The sequence below is a fragment of the Dromaius novaehollandiae genome, chromosome 1 (genome assembly GCF_036370855.1).
Source record: "Dromaius novaehollandiae isolate bDroNov1 chromosome 1, bDroNov1.hap1, whole genome shotgun sequence".
Taxonomy (NCBI): Eukaryota; Metazoa; Chordata; class Aves; order Casuariiformes; family Dromaiidae; genus Dromaius; species Dromaius novaehollandiae.
Window position 1 is genome coordinate 185493781 of NC_088098.1, and position 12261 is coordinate 185506041.

At 43.3% G+C, this 12261-nt stretch overlaps 1 protein-coding gene across 3 annotated transcripts in view; it reads left to right on the plus strand.

Moving 5' to 3' along the window:
- The first annotated feature begins 2070 nt into the window (after window positions 1–2070).
- Window positions 2071–12261, plus strand: part of DGKH (diacylglycerol kinase eta) — a 168982-nt gene continuing 158791 nt past the window's right edge. For 2 of the 3 annotated variants that reach the window (XM_064504818.1, XM_064504819.1), the window contains exon 1: window positions 2185–2429. In XM_064504818.1, coding sequence (XP_064360888.1) covers window positions 2262–2429 — 168 coding nt within the window. In that variant the 5' untranslated portion in view covers window positions 2185–2261. Of the gene's footprint in view, window positions 2430–12261 lie in introns of all 3 variants that reach the window. The other variant, XM_064504820.1, reaches the window with a different exon arrangement.

The following is a 12261-nucleotide window of genomic DNA, read 5'->3' on the forward strand; positions in this document are numbered from 1 at the left end:
GCTCTCCCAAAGTTCAAATGTTCTAATCTCAAACTATATATACTCAGGTAACATGCTCTGTGTGCCTTTACCCATTGCTCTCCTTTTCACTTTAATTTTGAGCTGTATTCCATGTGGGTAGAAAGTGAACCTCTAAACACTTTGGAGCAGTTTTGCACAGAACTTTGCACAGGATCCCCATCCTGTGATACAGATACCGACTGTCACATGCCTGTGCATGTGCATATTTTGAACAATTTTTTTAATATGAGAACAAATTTAGTAGTATGAAAAGCCTCAGTAACTAGTGTTGTTGATTTAATTCAGTTGAATTAAACTGAGTTAGAGTTGCAGACATACTTAGCAGTAAGTGTTCCTCAGATCACAGTCACCGTTCCATATGTGAGCACTGTAACATTAATTAGCAAACTCTGCCTTGTCTCTCGGTAATATTCAGTTGTCATTCACCTTCAAAACCTTCCTTTCAAGTATTTGCAGTGAGCATGTTCTGCCGTAATTTGCTACTCTTGAAATTGAGGTGGAGAAGGAAGAGGAAGAGAGAAGGATGGAAAGAGCAAGTGTCCATAAATTTCTCTCTTAACCTATCTTTCCTTTTAACTGTGTCCTAAATTAGTACACTGAGAGCATTATGTGCTTGTTCTTGCCCAAGTTTGAGAATGAGACAACACGGAGTCATCCTTTAACTTCACAATTAACCAATAAGGAATAAGGACTCTGTGAGAACTTCATCTATTTTGAGACCTGATGCTAATGATAGGATTTAGGGCCTATTATTCTTCTAATAAGGAATGTAGGTAATGCTGTAAAATATCCATTCTAATATAACTTCATAGCAGGTATTCTACATACAGAAGGGTGGTGGAATCTCATTTTAAGTGCCTGACGCAGTCACACAGAACTGAGACACAAAACCTGCAAGGCTTTACGCAAGTATTTAATTTCACCTACTGTGAGTCCCAATGAAAGAAATGGGATACCTCACAATTTAGGAAATTAAGCTCAAGGCAAAGTGTTTCTGGTGTAGGATAGGTTCTACAGTATGGTTTCTGTTTTGCTTCTCTTTAGCTATTTTGCATTTAGGTACTGTAGCACTTATATTAGCGTATTAGAGATTCCTCAGTTCCCTCTCTAGAAATATAAATAGAATTGTGGGAATATAGAAGCCACAAGTATTGATTGCTTTCATATGTTTAATCCAGTTTATGCACTTAAGATTTGTATATTTTATTACATATTGCTGTGATTTAAATGCTTATTTTGAACACTGACTGTATACAAGCCACAATAATTTCCAAGGCCCACAATTTAAAACATGTGGTGACATTTCAAGATTGTGTGAGCTGCCAGAACTGAGATTAAAAGGGAAAACTGCCACTTTTTCTTTTTTCTTTTTTTTTTGGTCTTCTTTTGGACAAAGGTAAAGGTTACTCTTTCACAAGGACAAACATGAACAGAGAAATAAGAAAATTAAGCCAATAGGAGAGCGCAGCTGGAAGGCTATCCTTGTATTTGTCAAATGCGCCTAATGCATAGAAGTTGAAAGATTTTTTGAGACCGGCTGGCTGTAGGCACAGTCCCTGCGCAGCGCAGCCCAGGTGAGGGACGCGCTGCACTGGAGGCCGCGCGTCGAGGACCGCAGAGCCAGCCCTGCTTGCGCGAGCAGGCCGCGCACCGCTGCCGACTCCGAGCGGAGGCCAGGTGTGAAGGCCTCTCACTTTCGGAGCAGGACGGTTCCCCGTGCTTGCGGGAACGTTACAGCTACCCGTCCCATGTCCCCCTTAACGCCTTGCCCTCGGCCCGCCATCTCCGCGGCCCGGGCTGCACAAGCCAACCTCGGGGAGGCGCCCCCACCCCGCGCCGCCACCTGCCGCTGCCCGGCGCCCCCCGAGGCCTCGGCGCCCCCTGGAGCCGAGCGGCCCCTCGGCGGCGCAAGAGGCCGCCCCGGCCCCGGCCCCGCCGCCGGCCCCGCCGCCGGCCCCGCCGCCGGCGCCCGCGGGCGCGAGGGGCGGTGGCACAGCCCTGCCCCGCCGAGGGGCGGCGCCGGCGGAAGATGGCGGCGGGGTGCGGGCCGGGCCGCCCCGCCCCGCCCGCGCGCGGCTCTGCCCCGGCCCGCGCCCTGCCGGCGGCGGCGTCTCCTCCCCCCCGCGCCGCCTCTTCGCCCGCCTTTTCGCGCCGCCTCCTCCCCCCCGGGGAGGGGAGCGGCGGCGGCTGCCCGGGCTGAGCCGGGCTCGTGTGCGCTCTCTCGGCAGGACTCCGGGAAGATGGCCGGGGCCGAGGCAGGGATGAGCGGCGCCGCCGTCCAGCAGCAGCCCCCGCAACCGGCGGCGGCGGCGCCGGCGGCGGACGAGTCGTCGGACAGCGAGGGGGAGCACGAGGGCCCCCAGAAACTCATCCGGAAAGTCTCCACCTCGGGCCAGATCCGCAGCAAGGTAAGAGCGGCAGCGGCGCGGGCGCCCGCCGCCTCCCCCGCGCCCTGCCGCGCGCCCGCCGCCGTCCGCGGGGTTTCTGCCGCGGCGCAGCCGGGGCAGCCCGCCGCCGGGGGCGGCCGCCGCATCCCGCCCGCATCCCTCTCCCTGCCGGCGTGGCGGCAGCTGTGCCTCTTCCTTCCTTCCCTCTCCCCTCCCGGCCAGCTGTTGAGTGCACATCTGCCCCGGGCGGGCGGGCAGGAAGCCCCCCGGGGCGGCGGGCTCGGCGGCCCGAGGGCAGCCGCCCTGGCCGCCTGCGGGGCGGGGGGAAGCGCCGGGCCGGCTGCGCCGCGCTCCCCTCCCTCGGCGGGCGCCGGCCTCTCCGCGCACCCCGCAGCCTCCCGCGCCCCTTGCGCACCCCGCCTTGGCCCCTCCGCCGTCGCCCCGGCCCGGCAGGCGGCGGGAGGCGCCGTCGTGCGGCTCCGGGCCGCCCCGCGCGGCGGGCGGCGGCGGGGCCCCCGGGAAGCCGCCGCGTCTCCCGCGGGGAAGCGACCTCGCGGGCGGGCCGAGGACTGCCGCGCATCCTCGCCCCGAGGGCTGCACGCGTGAGCGGCTGTCGGGGCTTCGCGCTAACGCGCTCGTCGGCCGGCTCGGGCTGCCTGAGTCGCCCTGGCGGAGCTGCTTGCTTAACTTTTTTGATGGACGGTGCGTTTACATCACGCTTCTCCCGGTGAAGTTGACTCGGACAAGAGTACTTTTAGAAGCGCAAAAATGATGCGCCCTCACTCACTTTCTGTGCCCTGTAACTTTCCACGGACCGCGGCCTGCCTGCCGCGACTGTGTCCGCGCAGGGCCCTGGCGCCGCGGGTTTTGCCACAAGCACCGTGGAGTCTGGTTCTGGGGACAGAGGGACCCCGCTCAGGCCCCAGCGCACATCACGGGTTGGGTTCCTGAACGGTAGGCCGTGAGTCCCTGTTTCCTTTACAGAGCACCCGTTAACCTCGGTGAGGATCTGTGTGTGGAGCTGTGACAGCTCGTGGCTCGTCTTCCCCTCAGCTTTTGCTCGACGTGCTGCACTCAAAGTGCAGCCACCTTTAAACAAGAAGCGTTGCTTGTTTAGCAGTAGCATTATCCCATTATACAAGGTGGAAAGGCTTTTTTATTTTACTTTTCTCCAGAAACCTTCTAAATGCAACAAGTCATCCCATTTTATTGTTAAATGTTAATTTTGCATTTGCAGATGTTAGGCCTGGCTGAAGGTTTCTTAATAATATACAAATATATAAAATATGCAACATAAGATACAGAAATAATATACAATTGTTGCACATTATTGAAAATAGTCATGCACAAACTTTCAGCTTTAACACCGTTTCTGTGTGGAGATCTATAAAAATGTTTTAAAGTGACAGAGCATGGCACTTTTTAGCCGTAGTTGTGTTAAGTGCATTCAAGGGTTTGCTCTCTGAAAGGTTCATATTTGTGCAAAGAGAACATGGGGATTATGTATGTTATTGAAACAGTTTTGGGAGCGTGAGATCCCCAAAAAGTTCTTATCAACTGTTATGGGTTGGGATATTTTATATGTGAGCGCTGTGCGTGCATGCAAAATTGTCGTCATCTGCAGTTCTAAGACAACTCCAGAAGTGTTGCTTTCGTTTATCTTAGTTTGTGTCTTTGGTTCTATTTTTGTGAATCAGATTTATATAGGAAAATCTGATTGCTGACAGGATTGTTTAGTATGTATTCATGAAGCATTGCTTTACTGGTTACAATTTACAATAATATGCAACTCGGAATATAAATAACTTTCCATTTAATTAAAAGTGATATATCTTTGTTAAAGATGAGACCTATGTTAAATAATTCAGTAGCACTTTATTTTATAACTCATGATGCATTATTTAAAAGTAGCTGTATTTAGACAGACAACTCCGATTTAGTTTAAGGGTGTTGTATGCTTGCTGTTGTAGTAGTTGGTGATCAGTGGTTACATGAAACCACTAGAGCAAGGAACATCAGGGAACTGCACTTTTACCCAGCTAGTCCCTTTCATTCAAATTAGATTTGTTAAGCCTCACTTACTCTGTGAATGTGTTCGTAGGCTAAGGTTTTAATTAAATGGATTGGGTTTGTCTTACAGCTAAGAATAGACTTTTGAAGGAACCCAAAACATGTATATTACGTTTATCATTGATGTTTGTGGGCTATTTAACACTGTGCTGTTTTTCTCCAAAGGTTGCTTATATGCTTACTTGAAATGTTGCAGCAACGTGGTATTGATTCCTTAGCTTAGAACTATACCCCAAAGTCTCTGCTGGTAATTGTTTTTATTTTACTTAAGGAAGACGTTATTTTTAGATGTTTTGGTACAGTTGATCATTTGTGAAAACTACCATATGGTGATTCTTTGCAGACAGAATCATTCAGTAGTGGATTTTTTTAAATGTGTTTATAATAAGATTTAGCAAACGTACATATAAGAACAAAACCTTTTCCCTGGCAGAAATGTAGGTTTGCTGACTTCGAACACTTGTTGCGCTCATAGTGAGTTCTGAAGCTTTACCCTTTTCTTCCTAACTAAAAACAATTAATTATTTGGCTGCAGGGGTGGCGAAAAACAGAATGGGAAAATGAAAAGAGAGAATAATGTGCTGGAAGATATAATTACACTGAAGTTCATTGCTTGTTTATGATATGCTAATAATATACTTTCTATTCTTCTGCTTAGAATTTTGTAGTTAGTGTTAACGCCGCTTGCCCATGTTGAATAGCAACAACTTCTGCAAATAGCTTTGTTGATTTCAGTGGAACTATTTTCACAGTAAATTACCACTAAAAATGGATGGATGATAGGGCTGGATTTTTAATTTAGGTATACTTATTACTCACATTTTTAGAGTATTCTGAAGGCATGCCTGTGTCAAAACATGGCCAGTAATAATTTCCCTGAGACAGAAAACCTGAAGATCAACATGTTTTGCTCTCTGCAAAACTGAAGAGGAGAGAACAAGTTGCAGTGCAAAGGACTAAAATATTCCTTGGGACAACACTGTTTACATCTAGGAGCTGTTCGCTCAAGTACCATACTTGTTTATAAAGTGATACTGTGGCAGTAGTAGTCATCTTTAAGGGAGCCAGGACTGAAATTAATTAGCAGTTCTATGAGATTAAAGCCAGCATCTTTAAACCTTACGCTGGAAGCTGTTGCATTTGTGGAGCACATATGTATTCCCTGGAGGAACTGCAACAGAATAAACAGGTGGCAAGTACCCTATGAAGTTTGAGTAGTTTTGAGCTGAAATCCCAGAGCGTTGAAACAGTTTTTGACTTCATGACGCTTACTCACCCCTCTGTGTGACCTGAATATTTAGTACATAGGAAGTGTCTTGGTAAAAAGCATTTTGGAATGTACATCATATTTTCATGAGGACTTTGGCAAACTGTACTCAGTTTTGTAGCAGTATATATGATGTGCAAACAATGTTGTATGAGGGATTTAAATTGTGAAAAATTCTGCTCTCATCTGCATTAGATTTGGCTTCGTAACTTTTAAAGATGCTGGCTAAGACAGGCAGCGTTGGTGCCTCCCTTAAATGAAACAGATGACGGACTTCAGTTCTTTGGGGCTGCAGCCCCAAAACTCTGCCTGTCATCAACTAGGTTCCAGTTTCTTTAAAGTTAATCACTGTAGTGCAAAGTGTGTTCCTTAAAAAGATGGCCTTTTTTCAGCTCTTCAGGACTGGAACCTGTCTAGAAGGGAAGGTTCAAATTAGAACCGACGCTTTTTTTTTTTAAACTCTGCTCATTTTGGGGGCAAGCACAAGAGTAAGAAATGAAATAGTCCCTGGATACTTTGAAGAAGAGTGGTTAGATGAGCACAGTTACGGTTCCTACTCCTGTCTTGAGGACTCTTTGCTAAAGAGTGGATATGAAGAATAGCAGTTGCATTGCTGGCCTGGCTTCCTACATTAATGGATCTGTGCACAGTTAATGGGAAGGCTCTGCTGGATGTGTGTTTTGTTCTCAAATCTGAGATTGGGGATCTGGCCTGTGATTATTTTTGGATGAAGCAGACATGCTGTAGCAGAAGGTATAAGTCAGGAAATGCAAGAAAACAGGGAGTATTTAGTGAGATAAATAAGCTTGAAACATATGAGGGAGAATGCTTTCTTCCTTTGCTTCACCCCGAGTGGCTTTTGTTAATAATGAAATTACTGTAACGTGGGAGACTTTCCGAAACCCGGGTGTGTTATAATTAGTGGAGATGATACAGTGTTGTTTAGTTCAATGGCAAGAGTTGTTACCAGAATTATCTTATCTGGGGTCTTAATATATTTTTTTAGATATCCTAAATCATTATGGAGTAATAAAAGTAAATTAATTAAATTCCCATTGTGTTTTTATTGGCCTTAGTGGATAACACCAGCCATTTAGGAAACTGAGCCTTCAAAAAGTTTCTAAACTCCTCCATATGGCAACATTTCTCAGTGCCAAGTCCCAGTAGTCACTTCCTGTTTGTTTCTGGTATACATTTTTCTCTGATTACTATAATTTGTTAATTCACGTAAATGTAAGGTGCTGTTGCTGATAGTAGCATTAGACTTGATGAACATTATTCTGTGCAATGTAATCTGCTTTTCCTAGCTCTTATTGTTTAGTAGTTTCTGATTTATTTGGCTAACTAGTTGTTGATTCCTTTCCGATTAAATGAAACATGATTTTTATGTACCAGAAATTCTCAAGAGAGTGTTGCGGTAGCAAATTTAACTCTAATGTGGATTGTGGATGTATTTGGATTGTTTCAATCTGCATGACTTCAAAATGCCTTGTAATTTGTAACTTATTTTGCAACTTTAGTAGCATATGCAGTGTCTCTAAACTTTATCACCCTAATAACTTAGAGTGAGGTGAAACTAAAGTGACTAAGTACATGGCAATCATCCTCAATTTCTTGGCACCTGACAGAAAAGATTTAAGGATATTTGCAGAATTTGCAGATATGCAGGATATTTGTCTTCAGTATTTGTATTTTCCATAATTTTCACTGTACAATTAAATCAATTGTTCAGTGGATGTGCCGCAGATCCATCCTTAGTCAAATATTTCACCAATTTTTTCACAACTTGTTGTAAAATCTCTGGCAAATTTGATTCCTTCCCCTCCCGTGGAGGCTTATATCAGATTTTTAAGTGAAATATTCAGACTCAGTTTGTAACTGTGTGCTACTGATACGTGCAGACAAACATACTTATGTACGGAGTAATATATGTAAAGTTTCCTATCTATATAGATATTATTCAGTTCTCGAGTATGTCTGGAAGAAGCAAAATAGTTTTTATCATAAAACATCATGCAGTATTTCTTGCTTTTCATACTTGATATAATTCTACATAAGCTTTCAAAAAAAGGATCATTAATGGAAAATTTCAGCCTAGGACATGATAGGTTTGGAAAGTTAAAAATGACTGAACATGGTATGTAGAAGAGAGCAGGGTTAGAATGGAAAGAGTTACACTATGTAAGGCATGGTGGTCATTACCACTCCAAATTCTGACATGTGTTTGTGTAACACTGAAATGAAATCTGCTAAGGCATGTTAGTGATGCATGTATTGGCAAAGCCTGAATTGCTAACTAAGTACCAGAAAGGAGGAGCTTATAATGTTTTCAGTAGGTATTTGCAAGCAAATCTTTTGAGAAAATAGTTGCTTTTGGTCTGTCTTCTTCTTTCTAGAATCTTTAAAGAAGTAGTGCTACTCGTTCTGAAAAATAACATGGATTATGCTTTTTTTCCCCCCTGCCAGCTGGTGAGTTGTGAATATGAAGAAGGACAAGTTAATCACACTCTCATCTTTAATATAAGAAATTTTGATTATTTTGTGTTTTGTTCCAAGGAGCTGGGGAATGCTTTTCTGGTGAAAAGATCAGGTTAAACACACTGAGCTGGTTGTGTAATTTACAGAGAATTTCTTGTTTTAAGAAGCACAAGAAGAGACAAATTCAGGACTAAATGACAGCTAGGAATCCCTTTTCCGACATGTCTTATCTTGTGAACTCCATGTGCACGATCCTGAAGACACATAACAGTCATGCCAGAGCTCACGGAAGGACTATTCTATAGCTGGGCCTTTATCCATGTAAGGCTATATAGATAATTTGCGGACATTTTGAATCGGTTCCAGTGGCTACATCAGAATCCGAGACACAAGACTGCTGTGTGACATAATGGACTATCTGGACTGTTCAAGTTAGCTTGGATATCTGTAACAGAACACATAGAATTACAGTGATTTTGTAATTCAAGTAGCGATCAAATGAGTAGTCTGGCTATCACAAAGCCTTTATCTGAAGGGAAGTATTGAATCCTCCTGACTAGATGAAGATGATAAAAAACAGTTTAAACCAGTGTTCTTGCTCTGGAACTCTCCAAAAAGCTAAGCTTTTTTCGTATTGTTACTCCCATTTTCTTTGACCTCTGACCAACTAAGCTTCTGGTTAGAGCTCTGTAGGACAGCATATGTTGTCTGGAGACTTGAAAATCTAAGCTCAGCAAGAAGGTAATGTAAAGTTGGGTATTTGTGTGTTGACTGATTGAAACTCAGACTACTACTTGGAGTTTTGGATATAGAAGAACACTTTTGTTTAAAATTTTGGTGTTTTGGATTTCTCCCCTCTAATATGGTTAAGACATACGGATGTATAGTGTTTTGTCAAGGTAGTTCTGAAGCTTACCAAGACTGACATTTGCAGAGGAACAAGAAGAATATTTTGTTCCGATAGGCCATTGGCTTTTTGAGTTTTTTTCTTACTGTTTTTTTGTAACATAGGTGGATGTAAATGCTATGGAATTATCGGTAGCATGGTTAACTTTGATCATTTTTTCTGTTTAATAATTTGGTACCTAGACCTTGTCTTTTAAGAAGAGAAATAACTCTTCCTTTACCTGTGTATTTACTGCCTTCGTCCATTATTGTTTTATCCTTTTACTTCCTGACTCCAAAAAATGAGTTGCATTCTCCAAAATCTTTCTCTGAAAACCTGAGTTCAGGCTGCTAAATAACAGTGTGGTTACCATAAAACTGAGTTGAACACTAAGTTCAAGCCACAACCCTCAATTTGCTAGCAATGGCAGAAAAAGCCTAGCTTGGGGGCATCTGTAACTTACTTCCACCACATCATTAAAAAAAGGACGTTGTTCTTTCTTATTATAAACCTTGCATTTATCACAATAAGCAAGCTTAACATTGACCCAAAATAGATATTTCATTGATATGCTAAAATAAGAACATTGCATTAGATGCTCTTTAAAATGAAATAAGAGATTTATTCTAGTAAAGCGTTTAAGTACATACTGAAACACTTCAGTCGTCCTGTACACTTTTATATGATTAATTACTTCTTAAAATTAAGCCTGAGCTTAAGTGCTTGTTGGATGTAAGCCATAAGAATTTCGTACACAAAGTTAGAACATAGTTGACTTATAAAACTTTTACCATGTATGAATTTTCCTATTATGTTGCACAATTATGAACAAATAGCAGAGAAATTTTTCCAGATACTTTTTTTGTTTGACTAATGTTCCTGTTGAAGAGTTTTTCAGAAGAAAAACATTTTGATACTGAAAGCATGATAACAAAAAACTGAGCTATACTCATGGGAGAGTTAACATTATTGTGATGAAATCACCACAGCTTTATACTTGATGAGAATTTATTTGTTTATTATATGGGTGGTGTGAGATTTATGGTCATAGGAGCCATTCATTTCCTTGCCTTTAGATGTTTGGGTTTTGTAAATGGTGTGAGAGGGAGCTACATTATTGTCACTTAGTTGCAAAAATCTACTAAGGTTGCTAAGTAGCTTGTTGTTGTGAGTTTCCCAGTGTATTTGCTGGGTAGGAAACAACACAAACCCCTCTGGGGACAGCCCTGGGGGAGGATGTGTGCCCGTCAAATTCCTGGGTCTTTCTAGACGTGCTTGCTGAAGAAAGCTGGCTGTCGGTGTCGTTTTGCAGCTCTGGCGTGGTTTCGTGCTGTGAAGATCTGCCGAGGTTTTTCTTGCCTGCGGAGATTTAAGTGGATCCGAGGCTGACATGCTGCTCCGGTCAGTTGTGTCCTGTTGTGTAGTTGCTTCAGTTTAGCAGCTGAGTTTGCCCATCTTCAGCTTGACAGCTGATCGTCCTTATAGCTGCTGTTACGCTTGGGAAAAACAGGGAGGATGGTGCCTCGCCGGGTCTTGGTGAAAATGGTTCAGTAGCAGCTAAGGGTGATGTCTCAAAGGTCAGCAGTCCTGGTGGTCCATCAGGCAGAGACGTTTTCCCTCCCTTTTGTACTCTTGATGTTGATCACGAGGACAGACGCGTACTTTTGTGTTTGCCTTAATGCTCCCATAGAGATGTCTTGCTTCTTGATCTTTCTCCTTTCCTGCCTGCTGCTGCCATGGTTTCTTCAGGAGCTTGAACAGAGAAAGGGTAACATCTCTTTTTCCTTTCAGCTGGCAACTCTGCAAGGGTTCCTCCAATAACCTGCATAAAGAGAGGAGCTGACTAAGACCAAAAAATTTTGTGGGGCGCAAAAGCTCAGAGGAGGTGAATGCAGGTGTATGAGGTTGTTCCTCTGGACAGTACCGTTTCGCGCTGCTTTCTTCAGTGGTACTCGGCTATCTTGGGAGCAGACAGCTCACTACTAACTTTGAAACTAGTGCGCCCTTTTTTTTTTTTTTTGCCGATTTTTAGCTGTTGTTTAATTTTTTGCCTGGGATCTCAGGAAGTTTCACATTAGTTATTTTACTGACAGGCATTGAATGGGCCTCTGTCTCAAGCTTTGTGTTTTAAATAAAAATGAAAAAGACAGAGCACAAAGGGTAAAGGAAGGGATTTTGGTGAGTCAAGGATCCTGTCAGTGAAAGACTATGGTGGTGTTATTAGTGTACACAGTAATTCTTTCTGTTGTGTATTAACTTGGTATATTTATAATACACGGATTCTGCCAGGGAAGAATGCTGAGAGGGTGCAGGAGAGCAAATGGAGTGCGGAGAGCAACTCTTGGCAGTGGAGGGCTAATATAAGTGAGTTACTTGGGTTAGAGATGAAGAGCAAACATTTCTGATTAAACCAGAGCTTTTAAGGAAATAAAAAATATTTTTATCATTTACACAGCTTCTCATTAAAGACAAAATAAACAGGGATAACCTTCAGAGCCATGAGACCTAAAGTTCTCTCTGATATTGTTAAACTTGATTTTCTTTCCCCTGAGTGAATGAAATTGTCTAAGCAAACTTTATATATAATATGGAAGTCTGCCTTATGGTGCTTTTTAATTTAAGTGAGCTTCTTCACATAGCTCTTTTGGCTGCTGCTTGTTCTTTTTGTTATAAATGAATGCTGGGATAACATGTATATTTGCATGCTGTTTCTTGCCTGCTTCTGGTTCAACCTTTGAGGTAAAGAAAGGATTTTTCCCTGAAGTGCATCCACTGGTTAATTTTTTTGTAGACCATTACGTTAATAATGGAAAATGTGCCTCAAAAACTATGTACAGACAAGATCAAATTTGTACCTCACACACTTTACTGCTTAGGCCAGTGGTCTCCAACCTTCTCTGATCCACTGGCAATGTAAGCTGCACAAATTCAAAACCACTTAAACAAGTCAGGGTCTGTGTTTGTATCTTCTCTACTAGATTACAAACTTTTCCCCTTGCCCCACTTGGTAATTTTAATACATGAAAAAAATAACCTGACAGTCCTCTGAGTTCGAGAGTTCAGTGCGCATGCCTGATACTGCCTTGCAAAACTGTTCTGCTGCTTCTTCAGCATTGCAAACAAGAAGAAGAGAGTAATAAGTACAGGACTTC